Genomic DNA, 23,448 nt, shown 5'->3' on the forward strand with positions numbered 1-23,448 from the left:
TAGTGCCATGACTGGTTGGAGATGGGTCCCTTGCCTGAGCTTCCCTCAAGGGACTCTGGCACCCCCCTTCATCCCCCACACCCACATTTGGACCTTGAAATGTACGTCTCCAGCTTGTACTGACCCGGGAGCAGGAGGCCATACTGGATATTCAGGGCCCCAGAGCCCCCAGTGAAAGTTCAACAACTCGTCCTAGCCACCTCCCTTTGCCCAGAGCTGGGCTGCCCTCATCACCACCACCACGCCACCCCGTTTCCCAGGCACCCTCGAATCCCCTTCCGGGGCTGGGAGCTCAGCCGAGCCTCAGGGTCCAGCGGTGGGACAATGGCCCCGTTGGCGCTTCCAAGACAAACGCGCCTTGTTGAGCCGGCGGCGGGGGCGCGGCGCTGCGCTCCGGGACGCTGAATGCGGCTTCTGTGCGCCCCGGGCGGGCGCGGAGGGGCCGGGAGGAGGCCGGGGCCAGGGCGCCTATTGGCCGCAGCACCGGGGGACGGGCCCGGCCGGCGGCCGCACCTGGCCAGAGGGACTGTGGCGCGGCGGCGGCGGCGGCGGCGGCGGCGGCGGCGGGAGCATGGTCCAGGCCCGGTGGAGCCGGGGGCCCGGGCGGGCTCGCCCCGCCGCCTAGTGAGCGCCCGGGCGGCGCGGCCCGGGACCGAAACAGCCACGCCAAGCCCGAGGACAACGGGGCCAAGGTATGTCCTGGGGGCCGGCACCCACTGCCTGCTCGTGCCCTGCCTGGCGCTGCGGCCCGCACTGCCCAAACCTCCGACCTAGGACCGCACGAGTCAGACTCCGAGCCCAGCGGTTTGGGAGTGCCCCGCAATTGCTCCAGGGCCTGAGGGCCCCTGGCAGCTGACGGAGGGCGGGGAGGGTGGGCCGCTGGGGGCAGGGAGGGGGGCGTTGGTGTGTGCCTTGCCCTTGGTTTCTTCCTCACAGCCCCCTCTCCAGGGTTTTCCCAGTCCTCGGACATGGAGTGGGTGGGGCTGGAGCTGGGCTAGACCTGGAAGTCCATTAATGATTAATCTTGGACACAGAAGCCTGAGCCCTGTGGGAGGAAGGGCAGGGATCTCCTAGAAGGGGAGTGGGTGGCCTTGGACCAGGGGCTGGGGGCCCGGGGGAGGGATGGATTCCCTCTGCTTGGAGAAGGCCCTGTCCTATACCACACGGGGGCAGGGCCACCAAGGAGAGAGATCTGGGAAGGGCCCTTAGGAAATCTAGCCAGTTGAGTTTCCAGGATGGGTGCCCAGGAGGGGGTCCAGCTTGGTCTGCATCCTCAGTATCACAGCACAGAGCAAGACTGTGGCCTATTGCCAATGGTGCCCCTCTTTCCACCTGCCTCTAGAGCGGGAGAGGTGATGATCACACATCTGGCTGCAGTAACCCACACCAGTGAGCGGGAGGGAGGGAGGGAGGAAGAGAGAGCCACAGGCCTGACACCTGATCACCTGGGTTGCCAAGGTGACAGGTGTCATGAAAATCCTCAGGAAGACAGTCCAGTTGGGAGAATCCAACCTCTTCCTTTGCCAAAGGGGTGACCTGAGGCCCAGAGAGGGTAAGGCCATGGGCAGGCCTGGGCCAGAGCAGCCTCTATTAGCGCTGCTCTGTATGTTGTCCTGTAAAGGAGGGCATTCCCATTATTCTTAGGGGGAAACCGAGGACCAGGTCAATTCAGTGACTTGCCCAAGGTCACACATAATTCAAAGGTGGCTGAGTTGACTACAGATGCAGATCCCAGCCCTGCATCTCAGGATGGGAGCTCTGCTCAAGACCTCTCTGCTGCTCTGGGGTCCTAAGCTCTTGGATCTGCTTGTGCTGCCCCAAACCCCTTGCTCAGGACCCCTCCCCCACTTGCCTTCCTAGCTCCCAGCTCTGCCTGACACTCAGGGTGGGCAGGCTGCTACCCTGGGAGCAGAGACAACAGAGCCCTGTTCCCAGCTGCTACCTCGGGCTGCTTCATTCAGAGCTTCTCACTTGGGCAGAGCCCTGCCTGAAGGAAGCTCCCTGTGGACAAAGAAGCCTGCCTGCTTCCTGCATGGTCTGTTGAGAGCATGGGTTTGATGCCATCTTGTCACCCAGGAAGAAAGGAGTGTGTCCTTGGCAGTCCCCACTTTGGGCTCCAAGGGACTCAGGGTGTCACCCGGTGAGAGGCAATGATTAACCTAGGAGAATGAGGCACAGATGGTGGAATTCCAGGCATGGCAGCCGGCTTGTGAAGGGCTTCTTGCTTCATTTTGACTGGGTGAGGAATATGGTGAAGAACAACGCCCTTTATGAGCCCTATTCTACTCTAGATAGAAAGGGCAGGAGTGAGCAGAGGTGCCCATGGAGATCAGTGGGCTGGGGGCTGGAGGAATTACCAGGTGAGGGGTGATGGTTGGGAAGAACTGGGGTCCCAGAGGAAACCTTTCCCACCTGCCAGTTCCAGGTGGCATGGGCATTCCTAGACCTGATCCAGCAGTGCCCTGACTTGCCATGGGACCTTAGGCAAGTCCTTGCCTATCTGTGCCACAGTTTCCCTCGATGTGAAATCTGGGTGTTAGGGAACTTGGGTCTGGAGCATGGGAAATGTGAGGGTTTGGATCAGGAGGGTTGCCTTCCAGGAGTCTGCACTGGTGGGTCCTGTTTCTCCTGCCAAGTGGGTCTAGAAGGGTCATGATAACAATCTGAGGTATGAGCAAAGGGCTCTGCATGCCTCTGATCCTCACAGCAAGCCCATGAGAGGGGCAAAATATTCCCATTTTTCAGAAGCTGAGGCTCAGAGAAGGGAAGTCACTTGCCCAAGATCACTCAACTGGGGACTTGTAGAGTCAGAATTCATAGCCAGAGCATCTCAGCCTCTCCTAGAGGGGAGAGGCAGGTGGGCAGATCCAGGGCATTGTACATAGTAAGGGCTCAGCACCTTTAAAAACCTTTATATTGTTACCTATTTTCATGCAAACAAGTGCATGATGTTCCTTTAAAAAACATTTCAGTCATGTTAGAAGGTACAGCGAATGATATTACCAATTCCTACTTACTACCTCTGGTGTTCTCAGTAATTTGAAGCTAATAAAGAAATGACTGACTTCTTGGTTAACCTCGGTTATTGCCCCTCTCAAGCTACTTTGGGGAACTGAGCCCTGGAGGTGATTTTGCCCAGACAAGGTGGTGTAGCGGGAAGAGATTGCTTGTAGCTCTGACTTTGCTAGTTAGACCCTCTCTGCTAGTTTCTGAGCTTCAGTGTTCCCATCTGTCTGTGAGCTAGCAGATGACACTGGGAAGTCGGTTGAGGCCCTAGGTATGGCTGCTATTTGAAAGGGTAGAGTTGGGTAAGCCTGCAAGATCAAAAAGTGCCTTCTGAATCACCAAAGAACACTGCCCTCTTCTCAGTCTGCTGCCAGACCTGGGACCCAGCTGGCAGCCATTCCCCCAGCCTGAGGAGGCAGTAGGAGCAAGGTGTCGGGGCTGACAGTTTAGGGGTGGTCCTGTGAGCCAGCAAGTTGGGATTCATCTGAAGGGCCTCCCTGGGTGATCCTCCCTATCTCTACTCCAGCATCTCACTCCAGAGAGGGCAGAGTGAGGAGGCTTCTGGGACTTGCAGGTCTCTGTCCCAACCCTCCTGGATGGAGGGCCAACCTTTCCCATCCGTTCCTTTAACTGTGTGGCCCACGCTTCCCAGCTTCTCTGCTCCAGGCCCCTGATGCCTCTTCCCCACTGAAGACGCTGAGGCTCAGATAGGGCTATGGTCACCCAGCAGGGTGGGACATGGTTCAGACTAGCCACGTCTCTCCTCCAGCAAGACTGCAGTTTTTCAAAAATGGAAATATCTTTATTTTTCATTTTAATTTTTTTCCCTAAGTAATACAGACTCTTTGTAAAACAAAATCATATGTATGTGTATGTATACACATTTTTTCACTACATTATGTATTGTGGACATCATTTAAATGAGTATATAATAAACCATGGAGTGAATGTCATATAATATTTTTAACCATCTCCTATTGTTGGACATTTAAGTTGTTTCTCTTTCCCCTTTTGCACCCATCTCCTGTTAGATTGTCTTCTGTGAACAAATTGCCACAGATGGGATTTCTGGGTCTGAGGATGGGCACCTGTAGAACTGTAACAGTTGCTGTCAGTTGTGCAGTCTGAGCACTGTAGGCAGAGTCTTTTTGCTCCAGCTTTAAAGTCTCCTCCAGGGGTGCCTGGGTGAGTCAGTCAGTTGAGTGTCTGCCTTCGACTCAGGTCATGATCCCGGGGTCCTGGGACTAAGCCCTGCATCAGTCTATAGTAGTCTGTTTCTCCCTTCCCACCACTTGTGCTCTCTCTTACTCTCTCTGTCTTTCAAATTAATACATAAAGTATTTTTTAAAAGTCTTCTCCAGGGGCAGCCCAGGTGGCTCAGTGGTTTAGCACTGCCTTCAGCCCAGGGTGTGATCCTGGAGACCCCGGATCAAGTCCCGCTTCCGGCTTACTGCATGGAGCCTGTTTCTCCCTCTGCCTGTGTCTCTGCCTCTCTCTCTGTGTCTCTCATGAATAAATAAATAAAATCTTAAAAAAAAAAGTCTCCTCCAGTGTCCCCATGAGATTCCCTTCCAGCTATAAAAAACAGCCCTAGGACACTCTCACCCCTTCACTCTGCCAGAATCCTGTTCCTATGTGTGCACACTGAGTAAACAGCATGGATGCCCGTCAGTTGGGGAATGGTTCATGGGGAGTGGTGTTCCAGAGAATGTTCTACAGCCAATGGTTTTATTTATTTATTTATTTATTTGTCTATTTATCTATTTATTTATTTATTTATTTTTAAAAGATTTTTTATTTACTTATTCATGAAAGGCGCACACACACACACACACACACACACACACACAGAGGCAGAGATACAGGCAGAGGGAGAAGCAGGCTCCATGCAAGAGCTTGACGTGGGACTCGGACTCAGACTCGATCCGGGTCTCTAGGACCACGCCCCGGGCTGAAGGCAGTGCCAAATCACTGAGCCATCGGGGCTGCCCAGCCAATGGCTTTAGAGGCCTTTTATCTTTATCTCCTTGGGGGATCCTCACCCTCCCTGCTCTCTTCTCCTTCCTTCCCCTTTCTCTCCTGATTCCATCTGCTTCTCTGACCTCACTTTCTACTTCTGTGCCCATGGCTCCCAATCTCTTTCTCCTAAGATCTCCCTCTTGTGCTCCAGGTAAGGAATCATATTGCTCTTTGCATATTCTACAAGCGTCCCACACATCCCCCAGACTCAACTTGTCCTAAATTGAAACTGACATTGGCTACCCACCCCCAACTAAACATATCTTTCTCTTAGCCTCCCCCACTCAGAGACTAGCTACAGTCCCAGCCAGCCAGTCATCCCAACAGGGCTTCTTCCCACCGCTCCACACCCTCACCTCACTCACCAAATGTCTCTGTCTATGAACTGGAACAGGATGGTTCCAGTTCATTCCCAGCCTTCTTGGTCCAGGTCATTTCATACCTGGACAGCTATAACAACCACTGTCAAGGGTGCTGGCTTCTCCCAGTCATTCCCAGCCCTACAGTTCAATTTTCCATCCAGCAGCCTGATGGGAATCCCATTTCCTCACTTCTCTGCTGAAGACCTTCCAGGGTTCCCCATTGCCCACAGGATCCAGAGCAGATCCCTTAGCATGCTTCCCAGGACCCTTCCATCTCCTGCCTGCCCCTGCCCCCTTTCTGGCTGTGCCTCTAGTCTCCTCTGCACACTCAACCTCTGACATACACACATACTGGAAACTCCAGCCAAGCTGAACATTTGTTAGTTTCTCAATTGCCCTGGGTCTTTGCACATGTTTTTTTCTCTGCCTGGCTCATTCCAGGGTAACAAGTGCATTAGTTAACGCTAGTTGCTGTAACAGAGAAGACCCAATTCCAAAGGGCTTAACACAATGGCAGTTTAGTTGTCATTTTCATGAAATTTAACTGGGTGTTTGGTGAGTGGTGATGCGAATACCAGCCTCAGGGCACTGCCCATCTCCAGATAGTTAGAAATGGCCCCATTCATCCAGCATACTTGAAAGGAGACCACAGAAAAGGTCTGCACACCTAACATCAATAGCTATTATTCTGCTCACATTCCACTGGTCAGAGTCCAGTCACATGAGGACACTGAACCACAGGGGAGGATGGGAAATGTAGTTTAGCCATGTACTCAGGGAGAAAAGAGAACTGCTTTTGGAAATCAGAAAACACACAGCACCTTTGCTACCAGGGACCCCTAAGCCCAGGAAGCCTCTCTGAGCACACTCTTCCTGACCCCCAGGCTGGATCAGGTGTTAATGTTCCAGCAAGTCCCACCAACGTGCCATCACCGCACCTGCAGCGGCTTGGTCCTCCCACCCCCAGGACTGTGAGCCCAGAACTCTGGCTCAGGAATCATGAACCCTAGTCCTGGGCACAGTGCAGATGCTCCCTAAATAACTGTGGAACAGATCAATTTAAAACTCATTGTGGTCACAAAAAGATGGCCACAATCTATTGATGTGGGAGGGGTGGGGAGCAAGTTAAAAACAAAATGTGTTACCCCAAAGAGACCCCTTCTATCCCCTGTATGGGTATAGACAGAAAAAAAAACGTGGGGAGGCTTGTGCTGAAGTTTTAAGGGTGATGAGCTCTGGGGATGGAGCTCTTTTCATTTTTTTTTATACACTTTTCTGTAATTGTCTGAGTTTTTTTTTTTTACAGTTATCATGTACTGCTTTTATAATTAATTTTTTTTCTGGGGTGGAAGAACAGCCAGAGATGACATCACTATTGATATCCTGAGAAGAGAACCCTCTGGCAGGGCTAGGAGCATAGGTTCTGCTATCAATGCTTCCTACTCTAGAAAATTTTGCTTCACGTGGATCTTGTTTACCTGCCTTCCCACCCCATGCACGACCTTGCCTTTTGTTCAAGAGTCTGAATTCTATTCTCTCTTGCCCAAGATCCTTAACCTCTTGTGACACTGGGCTTGTCACGTTGCATCCTTGAGCCTTTGCTTCCTCTATGAAGTAGGGTGGTCACTGTGCCTCCAGTGGCAAGGATTATGAGCCTATGTGATGCATGGCACATAATGAGCATGTGGCCAGACCCTGTTTGGTCAAAAGTCCACACTGATAAACCACCTCTCTGCAGTTTGATATTCGCTCTGCCTGGACCCACCCCCATACATTTATCTGTTTTCAAACTTGCTCAGTCCAGAACAGATAAAACAACTCTATTCAGTGTCCCAGGTCAATCCAGTACCCAGAGAGATATAGACTCTTGGTGTTCCCTGTGGCTATTTAAACTCTGGTATTTCATGGGGCATTGTGGGCTGCTCCCAGGCTGGGTAGGGCCATGGAGGAAAGAGCAAAGTGTCAAGGAGTGTCAGATGCCTGCTGCTTCCTGGGAGGAGCTGGCAGCTGCTCAACCTATGAAAGTGCTCAGTGTGGGATAAATACAGGACTGTCACAATAATGATTTCTATTAACCATTGGTGACACTTTAGTTCCCTAGAGCCCCTGTGCCCGAGGGAAGGAGGTGAGGGTGCTTTTCTGGGCATCCTTTGTTCATGGCAAAGCCGAACCCAGACCCAAAGATAGGCTTAAACCCAGCTAAGAGGGAGGGTGCAAGAGATTTCAGTGCTTGAAGTGAGCCTCAGGGCTTTTGGGATTTAGGACAGGGCCCCTAGGACTACTTCTTCTTGCCAAGACCTTGGGAAGAATTGGCACCTGCAGTGGGCCCGCATCCTTCAAAGCTGGTCCCCAGTGTCCCATGCACCAATCCGTCACACAGGATGCAGGTAGGATAGGCATGATCTGTGCTGCCTCTGATGAAGGGCTTGGAGCTGAGGAAGGTGAAGTCTCACCAGACTGATTCTCCCAGAACGGGTCAGGTTCTCTGTTCCAGGAGGACTTGGTGAGTTGCTTGCTCTCAGGGCTCCGCAGGTTTAAGACAAACCTTGGTCTCGTTATGTGTCAGTGTCATTAAGCGCTGGGATTTGGCAAGTCTGCATTGGATTTCTGCCTGGCTCTGACTGTCCCCTGCCAACTGTGTGACCTTGGACAAGTGGGTTCACCTCTCTGAGCCTTGGTTTCTTCACCTGGAGAGTGGGCTAATCATGGTGCTTAATGCCTGGGGAGCCATGGGACGTAGATGAGGGGCAGTTCAAGGAGTCATGAGCCTCCCTGCTCCCCTCACCTCCCCATCATTCCCATGGCCTTTGAGCCTCTCCTGGACTCTGCAGGGCTCTGCAGCTGCTTGTGTCCTTGGTGCAAGGACACCCAGAACCTTGCTGAGTCCTTGGATGAAGGAGCTGCCTGGCTGCTGAGGTCTAGAGATACTCAGGGACCACCCAGAGGGTGCCCCTGGCGGAGGGCCAGGGCAGCACCTGCAAGGTACAGACACATGCCACCTGCTATCCCCAGGGAGGGAACTCATGAATATTCACACCCGCTGGAGCATGAGGGAGCCAGCCAGAATACTGCTGGGTGTCATTGGAGCGTTCTTGTTTCCCAGTGACCACAGAGGCAGCCTGAGAATCAGACGGGGCTCAGACAGGGAGAGGAAGGGGGCTGCCAGCCACGGCCCAAGGTGAGTGTGTCTTTCTCCGCCCCTGCCCAGGGGCCCCTGGGGGAGCAGGACACCTGGGACCCAGGCCTGCCTGGTAGTGATGCTGCAGGACGGAAGGTTTACCATCCTGGGCTCGGTTTCCCTACGTGCATGCTGTGGGGATGAGTCCTATTTCTCCTTCATTCTCTAGAGGGTGCTGGTCCAACCGAATGGGAGGATTGCTGGGCCTGGCCTGGAGCCAGCTGTCAGCACAGATGGAGCATGATGTAGCTATGATATCCAAGAAGGATAAGAATAGATGGGGTAGGCTAGGGAGGCTGGACCATCGGCCCTGAGTGCCTGGAACTGTCACCACCATAGGTAGAGGAGGAAAGACCCCGGTTCTAGTTCTGCCTGCTGCTGGTATGCTGACCTTGAGGGTGGCCCTGCCCTCTCTGAGCCTTAGCCTCCCTGCTGCGCTGTCTTCCAGACTGGAGGCTGTGAGGGTCAGGCCACACTGAAACTGTCCTTGGTACCCCATGGCCTTGGACCTGGTGCTGTCAGCTGACTGCAAGCCTCCATCATGGGCCAGTGGACACACACCTAGAAGGGCCCATGACCCTAGGAGGGCAGTCATGATGATAATAATAATGTTGGCAGCCCATGTCCCGGGAGTGTCCGCTCTGTACCAGCCGTGTACTGGATACTTTCCTTGTGAGACGGAGAAAATCTGTACAGCACCCTGTGATGGAGGGAGAGGGAGTTGGCATCAACGTTTTGGAGGAGAAACTGAGATCCAGAGAATGACACAGCCTTGCCTAGGGCACACAGAAAGGAAGCAGCAGAACTGGGTTTCAAACCCAGGTTCCTGGCTCCAAGGTGCTGGCTCCAGATGGCTCTCAGATGTGTGACTCACACACGGGGCTCTCACAGTTATGTTAGCCCGGTCACATTCTGCCCTGAGGGTCATGGGGGTTATTCATCAACCATTTATCTGGTGCCAGGCTCCAAAAGCTCAGGGATGAGTTATCTTCAGGCTTGCCTGAAGCTGGGCATGGAGGGAATCTCTCCTCCCACAAGCCTGGGCCTGGGAAACTGGGCCCTGCTCAATGGTGATGATAATAATAATTAATATGTATTGATCTCTGCCTGTGTACATCCGTTCTCTCATTCAAATCTCAGTCTCATGACTATTCCTTTCAGCTAGGCTCCCGGCTGCCAGCCAGCCCATCTCTGGACCTCGGTCTACCCAGGGACTCTGCCTGTGATCACCAAGGGCCCTGTTTGCCCCGATCTTGATGTTGTGTGTTCTTTGTACACATAAGCAGGCTAAGACTGAGAGGCTGAGCAGCATGTTCAAGTTCACAGAGGCCAGGCAGGAAGGGAACCACCAGCCCCAAATGCCTCGGGACACCTAGGTCCCCTGTGTTTCTCTGTTATTCATCCTGGCTGCCTGCTGTACTACTGGGACAGAGTCCCATTAGCCACTCGTTGACTCCTGTGATGGATCTTTTGATGGCACACACACTTCCCACGGGCTTAGGACAGGGCCTGGGACATGTCAGGGAGGGGCTGCCATGGACAAAGCTGGAAGCTGCCTATTGGAGGCCAACAGATTTCGGCTTGAATCCCAGCCCTACCTCCTGCCTTGCTGAATGACCCTGGGCAAGTCACATCCCCTCCTGGAAACTCATTTTTCCTGTCTGCAAATTAGGGGAGACAGTGGGGTCAGCCTGCTAGGATACCTGAGCAGAAACAGTGAGATGCTCTAGAGAAACCCCTGCCCAAGGCCTGGCTCATAGCAGGGGCTCAAAAGTGAAACCTGAGGGCAGCCCGGGTGGCTCAGCGGTTTAGCGCCACCTTTGGCTCAGGGCGTGATCCTGGAGTCCTGGGATCGAGTTCCGCATCAGGCTCCCTGCGTGGAGCCTGCTTCTCCTCTGCCTGTGTCTCTGCCTCTCTCTCTCTCTGTCTGTCTCTCACGAATAAATAAAATCTAATATATATATATATATATATATATATATATATATATATATATATATATATATATTGAAACCTGAGGGCAGGCATGGTTTCAGGAAGCCCAAGTGGAGAGGGAAAAAAATGAATGAGCAAAACCCTGATGGAGGGATGGGGGCGCTGTCCCAGGCCCAGCTAGGTGGAGCCTGAGTGGTGGTTCTGGGAAGCTGGTCTGCCCCCTGCTGCTGGGTCTCTACCTAGAACCTCTGCCATCAGCTTCCTAGATTTCCGGAAAGTGCCCTGGTGAGTGAGGCTACTGGAGCAGGAGGGGGCCCTGGGGATTTGGGGAGGGCCTGGATTTTACCCCTTCCCTGTTTTAAAGTCAGAGAATCTGAGGTCTCGGGCCCCACTCAGGGTTTGGGTCCAAGTTTGAGCCTCTGGCCTGGCCCAGGGCGCTGCCCTGTTTTTCACTGGGCCCCCAGGGGGCAGGAGCCCAGTTGGGGCACTGGATGTGTGGAGCTGGTTTGTGCTGGGGAAGGGGCAGTAGCCACTCCTAGTTCAGGGGAGCCCACCCTGAGGGTGACAAAGACTGAGGCCAGGAGCAGGTCCTAGGAGCTGAGGAGAGAAACAGCTAACGCTCTTTTGAGAGATAATTATGTGCTCATTGCTTTGCCTACTCCATCTCTGAAAGAGCCAGTGAGGGGGCGGATTTCAGCTTCCCTATTTTACAGATGAGAAACTGGGGCCTCCAGACCCTGGGGTCAGCACTTCCCCCTCCATGACCAGACTGGCTAGCCACCTTACCCTACCTTGCATTCTTTATGACCTATCGTGTAAATATATTAAATAGGGCAGCCCGGGTGGCTCAGCGGTTTAGCGCTGCCTTCAGCCCAGGGCGTGATCCTGGAGACCCGGATTCCAGTCCCACGTCGGGCTCCCTGCATGGAGCCTGCTTCTCCCTCTGCCTGTGTCTCTGCCTCTCTCTCTGTGTCTCTCATGAATAAACAAATAGAATCTTTAAAAATATATATATTAAATATTTTATTGCCTTTTTTAATTAAAAAATACATACTCTGGTAAACTGAACACCAATAAAAATTAATTTATTAAAAAAAACATACTCCCTTTTTATTTTTTTAAAGATTGTATTAATTTATTCATGAGAGACACAGAGAGAAAGAGAGAGGCAGAGACATAGGAGAAGCAGGCTCCATGCAGGGAGCCTGACGTGGGACTCAATCCCAGGACTCCAGGATCACACCCTGGGCCAAAGGCAGGTGCTAAACTGCTGAGCCACCCAGAGATCCCCACGTACTCCTTTTTAAAAAGCAGCTGTTACAGAACATAATGTAGAAAAATATTCCCTTATATACCCCTTTCCTAGCTATGCAGAGGATCACTACTGCTAAAATTTAGAATACTGTCTTCCAGTTGTTTCTGGGCCTACATGTATACATATATGGATCTGGGGAAGTTCCTTAGTATTCTGGAACTTTCTTCTTCTTCTTCTCTTCTTCTTCTTCTTGTAAGATTTATTCATGAGAGACACACAGAGAGAGGCAGAGACATAGGCTAAGGGAGAAGCAGGCTCCCTATAGGGAGCCCGATGTGGAACTTGATCCTAGGACCCCAGGATCACAACCTGAGCCAAAGGCAGACGCTCAATCACTGAGCCACCCAGGTGCCCCTGGAACTTTCTTTTTTCATATTAATAGATCATGATGTGTTTTTGAACCAATCCCCTTAGCTCTGTCTTGTTAATGGGTACAGAGGACTCCATCTGGGAATAGGCCTTGGTTTGTGTAACAGCCTCTCACTGATGGAAACTGAGATCTTTTCTAATTTTTTAAATTTCTGACCAAGCTGCCATGAACACCATTACATGAGTGACTGTACCCAAGTGTTTCTGTAGAATAGTTGGAATTTGGAGCACTTCGGCCTTCCCCCTTTGATAGAAGGATCTGCCCTCTGGAAACATCCTCTCCCTTTCTCATTTATCTCTGACTTGCCCACTTGAGAATTAACAGGGATACATCCTTGTCATGAAGGAGGCCAAATCCCCTCATGCATAGTTTCTTCCTAGGCAGACTGCTTCTTCATGTCCTTACCTGTGATGAGAAAATTCTAGATAATGAGCAGAAGACTTGGGACTGGTGCTAGCTGGTGAAGTGGGGCCCGGAGTGGGTGTTGCTGGGTAACTTTCCCAGAGGGAAGTATGTGGGGTCCTCCTCCAGTCAGGCTATTTAGTCTCTTCCCCCAGGGATGGTGGGGACGTGCCATGTTGTGTGGTCACGGGGCAGCCTGCATGACTTCTTATAGCCTCAGAGGTCCCAATGCAGCACATGTCAGAACCAGAGTGGAAAATTTTGTGCCCTGATCTTAGAGCTAAGGGGAGATAGGAAGGCACCCCAAGCCCCAGCTCTCTCCTGGGCTCCCATGCCATGCCTCCATCAGGCCCTTGCTGTTAGGGTTGCCACAGTTAGACCAAAAGACTAGGACCTAAAACTTCTCCACAAACCCAAAACAAACTGGAAAAAAAAAAAAAAGGACACCCAGTTTAATTCTCAGATAAATATTGAATAGTTTTTGGTATGTCCTGCACAATATCAAAATTAAATTTTGGGGCTGAGTGGCTCACCCCCCTGGGTGGCTCATTGGTTAAGCGTCTGACTCTTGGTTTTGGCTCAGGTCATGATCTCGTGGTTGTGGGATCGAGCCCCACCTCGGGCTCTGTGCTCAGCATGGAGTTTGCTTCACATTCTCTCTTCCTCTCTCTGCCCCTCCCCATGCTCATGGACTCTCTCTCTCTCTCTAAAATGAATAAATAAAATTAAAAATAAATAGATAAAGGCACCTGGGTGGCATAGTCGGCTGAGTGACTAACTCTTGGTTTCAGCTCTGGTCATGATCTCAGGATCTTGAGATCAAGTTCTGCACTGGGCTCCCAAGCTCACCAAGGAGTCTGCTCAAGTTTCTCTCTTCCTCTCCTTCCACCCTTCCCCAGGCTTGCTTGCTTTTGCTCCCACTCTCTCTAAAATAAATAAATCTTAAAAAATAAAATTACACAAATTTTATTGTTTATCTATAATTCAGATTTACCTGGGTGCCCTGCCTGCTGGCAATCAGAGAGGAAGGTTTGTGGGCAGAGGTCTGGCTGTGTGACCTGAACCCTCTCCTTCCTCATTTTAAGCCTCAGTTTTCTCCTTCCCTACAGACTCAGGGATACAGAGACTAGTGAAAACAGATGAGAAGCCTCAGCCCTTCACTGGGCAGCTTGGAAGGGGGGCAGGAGAACAGGTGGTGCTGGTTGGGTTTGAGATTTTGAAAGGTGAGAGATTCAGGCCCTGGGAGGCCACTAACCCCTCCTTGGAAATGGCCCTGATCCCAGGACTGGAGGGACAGGGCACAGGGAGAAGATCTTCTGTCTTAGAAAATGATTTCAGGGGCATCTGGGTGGCTCATCAGTTAAGCGTCTGCCTTCAGCTCAGGTCATGATCCCGGGGTCCTGGGATCAAGTCTTACATCAGGCTTCCTGCTCAGTGGAAAGTCTGCTACTCCCTCTCCCTCTGCCCCTCCCTCTTGCTCGTTCTCTCTCTCTTAAATAAATAAATAAAATCCTTTAAAAAAACTATTTCATTATGAAGCCCCAAAACAGATAAAGCTAGTGACACCCAGGTACCCACTCTACCCCTTAGCTTAAAAATTAAAACTGAACCAAGCAGTAGAACCTTCTTTCTGCCCCACTCTGCAGTCTCTCTCTGCATTGGCTTTGCCCATCGTCTCTGTCTGCAACCCTGTCGCTATATCTCTTCATGTGTTTGTCTCTGTCCCTATGTGGACCTTGCTGGAGGGCCACAGAGCCGGCAAAGGCCAGTCCCCATGTTGAAGGCTGTCCTCCACCCCGCCAGGCCTGGGGCAGCAGCAGAGGCTCCCTAGGGCTAGCCTCCTAATGCTTTCCCTGCTCTGTGATCCCCACAGGTGTCTGAGATGCCGCTGCCGCAGAAGAAGCGCTGGGTGTCCATGGCCAAGGGGCTGGTCCTGGGAGCTCTCTTCACCAGCTTCCTGCTGCTACTGTACTCCTATGCTGTACCCCCTCTTCACGCTGGCCTGGCCTCCACGTGAGTGGCCCTCCTGGGGGGCCAAGGGGTGGGGATTGGGGTGAAGGGGCACCCTGTGCACTACCCTGCATCATGCTGTGCTGCAGAAATTGTGCTGAGGGCAGAGGTCACTGTGTAACCCTGGGCCTCAGTGTCTTCCTCTATGAAGTGGGCATAATAACAGAGCCTGCCTCATGGAGCATGAGGATCAAAGCTGCCTGTATACATGGCTGGGATTATCCTCATCTAAGGCTCCAATGGGGCTGGGAGGTGGGGGTGACTTGTCCAAGAGAACTCAGCTGGCACAGGGCCCAGATTCAGACTGGGATCTGCCTGCCTCCAAGCCTGGCTCCTAACCATGAGGCTCTCCCACCTTCTCATGGGGCTGCTCAGCCCAGGCCTGACCTGGTTTGTGCTCTTAGGTGATGGTATTAAATTGAACTAGAGGAAACTACTGATCATTGACTATATTTGGTCAAACAATGAGCTGCAGAATCTCATGTGGTCCCAGCTAATGCTAATGTACGATGTGGTGGCCATGAATGAGACAAGAACCAGGGAGTTTGTCTCACTTTGACCTCCTCCCAACACCACAGATTGGGTGTGTTATTGTCCCTATTTCATAGATGAGGAGAGTGAGGCCAAAGAGACCAAACCACCCACCTGAGCATCAGGGCCTCCTGTCCTGGCTCCCCTGCTACCACCATGGCCAATGACCCCCATCTTTGGACCAGGGTGCTGGTTGGGGTTTCCAAGTCCGGAGGGCCCCAGCAGCCCCCTGAGACTCTCCCCACATTCCCTCCACAGCAGGACCCCAGAGGGCACAGCGCCCTGCTCCCCGGGTGAGCCAGAGGCGCTGACCCCAGCCAACGGCTCTGCGGGAGGGTGCCAGCCCCGGCGCAACATCGTGTTCATGAAGACTCACAAGACGGCCAGCAGCACGCTGCTCAACATCCTGTTCCGCTTTGGCCAGAAGCACGGGCTCAAGTTCGCCTTCCCCAATGGCCGCAACGACTTCGACTACCCCGCCTTCTTCGCCCGCAGCCTGGTGCAGGACTACCGGCCCGGGGCCTGCTTCAACATCATCTGCAACCACATGCGCTTCCACTACGACGAGGTCCGGGGCCTGGTGCCGCCCAACGCCACCTTCATCACCGTGCTCCGCGACCCCGCCCGCCTCTTCGAGTCCTCCTTCCACTACTTCGGCTCGGTGGTGCCCTTCACGTGGAAGCTCTCGGGCCGCGACAAGCTGGCCGAGTTCCTGCAGGACCCAGACCGCTACTATGACCCCAACGGCTACAACGCCCACTACCTCCGCAACCTGCTCTTCTTCGACCTGGGCTACGACAGCGGCCTGGACCCCGGCAACCCGCAGGTGCAGGAGCACATCCTGGAGGTGGAGCGCCGCTTCCACCTGGTGCTCCTGCAGGAGTACTTCGACGAGTCCCTGGTGCTGCTCAAGGACCTGCTGTGCTGGGAGCTGGAGGACGTGCTCTACTTCAAGCTCAATGCCCGCCGCGCATCGGCCGTGCCGCGCCTCTCGGGGGACCTGTACCGGCGCGCCACGGCTTGGAATGTGCTGGACGCCCGCCTCTACCGTCACTTCAACGCCAGCTTCTGGCGCAAGGTGGAGGCCTTCGGGCGGGAGCGCATGGCCCGCGAGGTGGCCGCCCTGCGGCACGCCAACGAGCGCATGCGGCGCATCTGCATTGACGGGGGCCGGGCCGTGGACGCCGCCGCCATCCAGGACTCGGCCATGCAGCCCTGGCAGCCGCTGGGCGCCAAGTCCATCCTGGGCTACAACCTCAAGAAGAGCATCGGGCAGCGGCACGCGCAGCTCTGCCGTCGCATGCTCACGCCGGAGATCCAGTACCTGATGGACCTCGGCGTTAATCTGTGGGTCACTAAGCTCTGGAAGCTCATCCGGGACTTTCTGAGGTGGTGACATCCCGCCGGCCGCCAGTCCCCCTCTGCCCGCTGGATCGCAGAGGAGGGGCGGGGCAGGGGCCCTCCTGGTGCCACCCCGGCTCCGGGGTGAGGTGGGGCTGCTGCCGGGGCTCGGGCGGCCGGGACTGGGCCCCTGGCACACAGAGCCTGAGGTCCGTATTTGACTAATTATAGCTTTTTAAAGAGTTAAATTCCCTTCCCTCCAAAAAAGAATGTTCTATTTCCTGCCTCCCCTTAAAGGGGAGACTTCAGAAGTAAAGGAATTTCATGTTGTGTTTTTTGTTAATCAGCCTCAGTGGTGCTGACTGGTGGGGCCCTGGGTGGGAGGTGACTGATGAGGATGGTGGGAGGAGGGCCCGCAAGAGAGCATGGCGGGTGCCTGAGTGTGTCTGTGGACAGAGCGGGGGTGTCAGGCACGGTGTGATGAGCACCCCTTACATGCTGCAGCCCTGTGTGGCTGAAGGACTCCCATGAGCTACCAAGACCTGGAAGATCGTTTGTGTGATCATCCTGAGGCTCTACCGGTCACTTACTCCAACTGAACACTGGTTATGTGTCCAGCATTAGGCTAACTGGGTTATCTCAATTCATCTTCATCAAAATTCAGTAATGTGAGAACTGCCATATTTCCTCATGCCAGAGTTGAAGAAAGGAGCTCAGAGCGGGCAAGTCATTTGGCCAAGATCACATAGCAAGTGGTAGGACTGGAACGGGGGCCAGGGAGGATGGAGTGTACAGCCAGAACAAGAGAGTCTGTGTGTGTGTGTGTGTGTGTGTGTGTGTGTGTGTGTGTGTGTGACAGGGAGGTGGGAAATCCTTGGTGTAGCATTGAGCAGCAGGCCCTGGGCCCAGGCTGAGGGTTCCTTGTATAATCTCACTAATCCTCACAATCACCCTTTGAGGCAGGCACAGTTACCATCCCATTTTATCGCTGTGGGAATTGACATTCTGAGAGAGATCAGAAAGGACTTGCCTGAGGTCACGTTGCAGGTACCCATCAGACCCAAAACTAACCTTCTCTCTGGGACCCCAAACCCCTTGCAGCAGAGTGAGGATGCATCAGCTCTAACCATCTGTCTCCCTTGGCCTCTCCAGGGGGACAAGGGCACTTTCTGGGGCACAGGAGTCATGGGTCTCTAACTAGGAGTCAGCAGCCAGACATGAAAGGCAGAACCAAATGATTTTATTGGAGAACTGTCTGTACCAGGCTCCAAGCCAAGTACTTGTACACCTTATCTGAATATCCACAACATCCTAGCTTTATAGTCCAAAGCTCAGAGAGGTTAAGGGATTTACCCGAGGTCACACATCTAACTGGTGCCAGAACCGGATTTCAAGCTGAATTTGTCAGCTCTTAACCCTTCCCTGGGTTTGAATCAGTCTTTTTCCTGGGAGTGAGTTTCTGATCCAAGCAGGGTGGGAAGAAGTTAGGGTGACCAACTGTCTCAGTATCCTAGGACTGTCCCAGTTTTTGCACTGAAAGTTCCCACATCCCAGACTACTCCTCAGTTCTGGGCAACCAGAATAGTTGTTCAGTCTGGGAGAGTTTTGGACCCACCAGCTCCCTGGAGCCACTGCCTGCACCCTCCTAAAGATCTTGGCAGCAAGAAATAAGCACATCTTTGAAGCCTTTGGTTCATATGGAGAGAACTAAGAGAAAGAAAGAAAAAAAAAAGAAAGAGAATAGCTAAGATATTATTGATCCCAAATTCATGAGATAATCTCCCCCCCCCATGCACACTTTTGATAAATCAAAGAGAGATGTGACTTAGTGCAATATGATAATATCTTGGGTTTGTGGAACCCCATAATTTTATTTCTTTGGACTCTTAATGGCCTAAAATGTCAATAATAATATATGTCATCAAATTATTTATTATTAATATTGGAACTTCTAAACCCTTAGGGATCCAAGGAGAATAAATCTGGCAAAGAGTAGATGCCAAGAATATATATTGCTCCATTAGCATTTACTATCTGCCTGGTTCATTTTAAGAACATTAGGATTATTAACTCGTTTATTAACATAATTAATATTTTAACAATGAGAAGTTGCCTGGCACTCTGTGCTCAGCTCTGTGCCATATGGGAACATTTGCTCTCCTGAGAAGGCGACCAAAACACAGAGAAGCTGAGCAACAAGCCTGGGTCACCCAGCCAGGCAGCCATAGAGGCAGGTTGCAAACCCAGGTCAGCCGGACACCAAGGGCTGGTGCTTGCAGCCTCCAGACATTCAGAGCTATTCCAGATGGCCACCTCAGCCTTGGGACTTTCCATGGTTGAAAATGGATGAAGTCTCCAAGGGGCTCTCCTGCTTATAGCCTGCAGGAGTCAGTATGCTCTTGCCACACCTGGGCAGCAGAGGGTGCCATGGTGCAAAGTTTGGTCTTAACTGGTCAGGACATTCCCTGCTGCTGGAGGGCTGGGGGCACCCATAGTTGGGCCCGAGCCTACAGGTGAAAGCCAGAGCAAAGGTCATGGCTGTCCCCTGGGAGAAATTCAGTGGAACTACCTGTTTCTCTCTGTTATGGGATGAATTGTAACCTCTACATGATATGTTGAAGTCCTAACCCCCAGTTCCCTATGACTGATATTATTTGGAAATAGGGTCTTTGTACATGTAATCAAGTTTAGATGAAGTCATTAGGGTGGGTCCTAATCCAATACGGCCGGCAGGTGTCCTTATAAGAAGTGGCGATGTCCTGTGTAGATGCAGGCACACAGAGACAACGCCACGTGAAGATGGGCAAAGGTCGGCATGATGCAGTAACAAGCCAAGGAATGCCAAGGGCTGACAATGACCTCCAGAAGCCAAGAAGAGGCAGTGAAGGATTCTACCCAGAGTCTCAGAGGGAACATGCCCCCGCTGACACCTTGATTTCAGACCTCCAGCCTGCAGAACTGTGAAAGAATAAATTTCTGTTGTTTTAAGCCATCCAGTTTGTGGCACTTTGTTACAGCAGCCCCAGGACACGAACGTATCCTCTGTGCCCCGTCCTAGCTCTGGGTCAGGTCTCTGTCCCTTGCCTGGACTCCCTTCCCCAGGCTTGCCCCTGTGACCCATCTGCAGCCAGAGGTCATTCTCTGCTCTGAGTCCTCCATAGTCTCCCTCACACTTGGGGAGAAGCCATGCAGCTACACACATCTGCGGCTTTGCACATGCTGTTCTCTCTACCATAAGGCCCCCTTCCTGTTACATGCCTAACATTGCTAAGTGACTTCAAACAAGGTCTGCCACCTCCTCTGGACATTCTGCCCTGAGAGCCCCACTCACAAGCTAGCTTAGGGCCTCTGGGCCCCCATCTCAGTTCTGCTCATCAAGGGCCACAACTGTGGATATGCTTGACTGTGAGGCCCTGACGGTATGCCCATCTAGGACACGATCTTCATTTGTCCTGACACAATTGATCTCTAGTGCCCAGGTCAGTGCTGGGCACACAGTCAGTTTTTAATAAATGTTTTTTTTAAGATTTTTTAAAAGATTTATTCATTCATGAGAGACACACAGAGAGAGGCAGAGACACAGACAGAGGGAGAAGCAGGTTCCTTGCAGGGAGCCTGATGCAGGACTCGATCCCAGGACTCCGGGATCAAGCCCTGAGCTGAAAGCAGATGCTCAACCACTGAACCACCCAGGCATCCCAGTTTTAAATAAATGTTAAGACAGGAGAGAAAAGAAAGAAAGAAAGAAAGAAAGAAAGAAAGAAAGAAAGAAAGAAAGAAAGAAAGAAAGAAAGAAAGAAAAAGAGACAGAGAGAAAGAGAGAAAGAAAGAAAGAAAAAGAAGGAGGGAGGGAGGAGGGAAGACAGGAGAGGTGCCCTGGATGGTATAGTCAGTTAAGTGTCCAACTCTTGATCTTGGCTCAGGTCATGATCTCAGGGTCGTGGGATGGAGCTCTGCATCAGGGTCCATGCTCTGTGAGGAATCTGCTTGGAATTCTCTGTCTCTCTCCCTCTGCCTCTCCCCATCTGCTCTCTCAAAAAAAAAAAAAAAGAGAGAGAGAGAGAGAAGAAGAAGAAGGAAGAGAGGAAACAGAAAAGGGAGTGTGAAAATAGGGCGGTAGGGATGGAGAAAGGCACTTCCACGTAGAGGGCCTTTCAGAGCATATTTGCCTTAAGTGACCCAGCCCCCACCTTCCCAGGAAGGTAGCACATTGGCCAATGAACACAAGTGCAAGAATGAGTTCACAAGGTGAAAAGTCACACATCCCTGGGATGGGATGCGGGATACATAAGCTCTGACAGGGGTGGGTAGAGGCAGGGAACCTGGGCAATGCTTGCTCTGGGGAGTAGGCAGGCCCTGGGCAAGCTGGGGACAAGCCCGGGGTGCTAGAGAGCAGTAGAGAAACTAAGAAAGGACAGGTAGCCTTTGCCAACCTCCCTTGCCATCACATCTTTGGTAAGCTTTTATTTTTTAAGATTTTATTTATTCATACATAAGAGACATACAGAGAGAGGCAGAGACATAGCCAGAGGGAGAAACAGGCTCCCTGCAGGGAGCCCAATGCCGGACTCGATCTCAGGATCCCGGGATCACGCCCTGAGCCAAATGTAGACACTCAACCACTGAGCCACCCAGGCGCACCTGGTAATCTCTTATCGAGCATCTTCTGTGTACAAAGCACCATGCTGGGTGCTCATCTGGGAATATAGAGAAATGAACCAGACTGTCAAGGAGCCTGAGGCAGGGACCTGGGAGAAGCTCACAACAGCTGGCAGATAGAAGACGTTAATGAGGTCTAGATAGGACTTCAGGGAGGGGGAACTCACCTGCCAGCAAATAAATCAGAAAAAGGAGAAGACCAGGCATTTGAAATAGGCCTTGAGTGAGGCAGATATTAGATGCAGGGTGATGATGCAAGGAAAGCCATTGTAGGGAGGGGAAACAGCCCATGAAAAAGCTGGCGGAGAGGCAAGGGGGAGTCAAGCAGGTAAAATCAGCTCCAGAAGAACCCCAAATGCTCTGGCACTTCAGGCTAAGGGTTTTCAATTTCTCTCGATGGCGGCAAGAAGCCAAGGGGAGCTTTAGAGCAGGGGCAAGGTGTCCTAGGAGGCAGGCTACAGGAAGATAGGCCAGAGACGCTGGGGGTGGGAAACCAAGGGGAGGAGCTAGGAGGGCTGGGGGACCAGGGAAGGAGCAGGCATCCTTCCCAGGGTGCCTGCGTTTGCCCCAGTGACTAAATCTCTAGTCTGTGGGTCTGTGGGGGTGGTGGGGAGGTCTGGTCCTGCAGGAGAGGCAGATCCACTCCAGTTACCCCCCAGGCAGGACCAAGGGAGGACCATTCCGGGGCTCAGCCAGGCCGCCCAGGTGTGTGCTCTGCCTGGGGCTGGGCATGTGTGATTCAGTGACCTGAGCAAGCATCAGGCTCAGACAGTCCCGATTGTCCCTCAATTGCTGCACGGCCTCGGGCCTTCCACTGCCCTCTTCTAGGCTCTGTCAGGTGGGGAGGAAGAGTCTGGGCTCCCAGAACACGTGAAGCCTTTGGCCTCCAACCAGGAACGAAGCCCAATATGCGGTTCTTGATTACAGCCCAAGCTGCTGGTGCCCTGCCCGTATCCCCTCAACCTCACCACTCCCGAGGCCCTTCTCCAGCCTCCAGAGCCATGCGCCCAGCGGGCCAGAAGTGCCTGCAGGACTGATGGCCCCCGGCGTGGCCCTGGACTGCAGACTGTGTGAAGCTGGTGTGTGAATCCTCTCCCTGGACAGCTAGCTGCCTCCCATCTTCCATCTCACTTCCCCACTCTCTCCTACTTGGGTTTTCTGGGATCACCTCTGGAATAAACTCCCTGCACTAGAGCCCTGGTCTCTGAGTCTGGCTCTGGATGAACCAGACTAAGACAAATACTTACTGTGTGCAAGGCCCCATACACACAGCATGATCTTGTTATCAGACCAAAAGGGGCCTGCTCCTTGGTGAGCTACAGGCAGAGACTAGGCTAGGTGACATTGCCTCTCAAAATTATTATTATTATTTTTTGGGCAGCCCCAGTGGCTCAGCAGTTTAGCGCCACCTTTGGCCCGGGGCCTGATCCTGGAAACCCGGGATCGAGTCCTACATCGGGCTCCCTGCATGGAGCCTGCTTCTCCCTCTGCCTGTGTCTCTGCCTCTCTCTCTCTCTCTGTCTCTCATGAATAAGTAAATAAAATCTTTAAAAACTAATAAAAATAAAATAATTATTTTTAAAAGATTTTTATTATTTATTCATGAGAGACACAGAGAGACAAGCAGAGACATAGACAGAGAGGGAAGCAGGCTCCACACAGGGAGCCCGACTTGGGACTCGATCCCAGGTCTCCAGGATCACATCCTGGGCTGAAGGCGGCACTAAACCACTAAGCCACCTGGGTTGCCCAATCAAAATTATTTTTATTTGCAGCAAATAGGAAGATCTCGGGGAATAATTTCCAAAGCTGTGCCTCCCTGAATAGGGGCAAACAGGCTCCTTTTATTAGGGCTTGGGATGAATAATCAGAGGGGGATTTTTTTAAATCTTTTTTTTTTAATTTTTATTTGTTTATGATAGTTACAGAGAGAGAGAGAGAGGCAGAGACACAGGCAGAGGGAGAAGCAGGCTCCATGCACCAGGAGCCCGATGTGGGATTCGATCCCGGGTCTCCAGGATCGCGCCCTGGGCCAAAGGCAGGCGCCAAACCGCTGCGCCACCCAGGGATCCCTCAGAGGGGGATTTTAATATTTATAATGAAGCTAACTGTTGGGAACTTTATAATTCACCTGCACAGGCAACCATCCTCGAGTGTTTCTTTTCCTGTCCCAGCACTTTGTTAGTTTCCAAAATATGAAATTGAGAGTTAGGCAGAAGCTTCTAGGAGTTTCCTGAATTCAGGGAGTCGGGGGGGGGGGGGGCTCGCCAGGATCTTATGTATCCTTGACTTTGGCTCTTTTTGCTTGTCCAGGGGGTAT

General features: G+C 52.3%; 1 protein-coding gene across 6 annotated transcripts; it reads left to right on the forward strand.

Moving 5' to 3' along the window:
* The first annotated feature begins 545 nt into the window (after nt 1–545).
* Nucleotides 546–19,448, forward strand: GAL3ST1 (galactose-3-O-sulfotransferase 1). Of its 6 annotated transcripts, none has more exons than XM_055321998.1 (4): nt 561–692; nt 8,491–8,565; nt 14,461–14,600; nt 15,387–19,448. In XM_055321998.1, the coding sequence occupies exons 3-4, from the start codon at nt 14,470–14,472 to the stop codon at nt 16,522–16,524; spliced, it is 1,269 nt and encodes a 422-aa protein (XP_055177973.1). In that variant the 5' UTR covers nt 561–692; nt 8,491–8,565; nt 14,461–14,469; the 3' UTR covers nt 16,525–19,448. The 6 variants fall into 6 exon arrangements, with proteins under 6 accessions (XP_055177976.1, XP_055177977.1, XP_055177973.1 ...); XM_055322000.1 differs by lacking the exon at nt 561–692 and adding an exon at nt 7,805–7,890 and having other exon boundaries at nt 15,390–19,448; XM_055321997.1 differs by lacking the exon at nt 561–692 and adding an exon at nt 7,807–7,890.
* Nucleotides 19,449–23,448: the final 4,000 nt, after the last annotated feature.

The sequence above is a fragment of the Nyctereutes procyonoides genome, unplaced genomic scaffold (assembly GCF_905146905.1).
Source record: "Nyctereutes procyonoides isolate TBG_1078 unplaced genomic scaffold, NYPRO_anot_genome, whole genome shotgun sequence".
Lineage (NCBI taxonomy): Eukaryota > Metazoa > Chordata > Mammalia > Carnivora > Canidae > Nyctereutes > Nyctereutes procyonoides.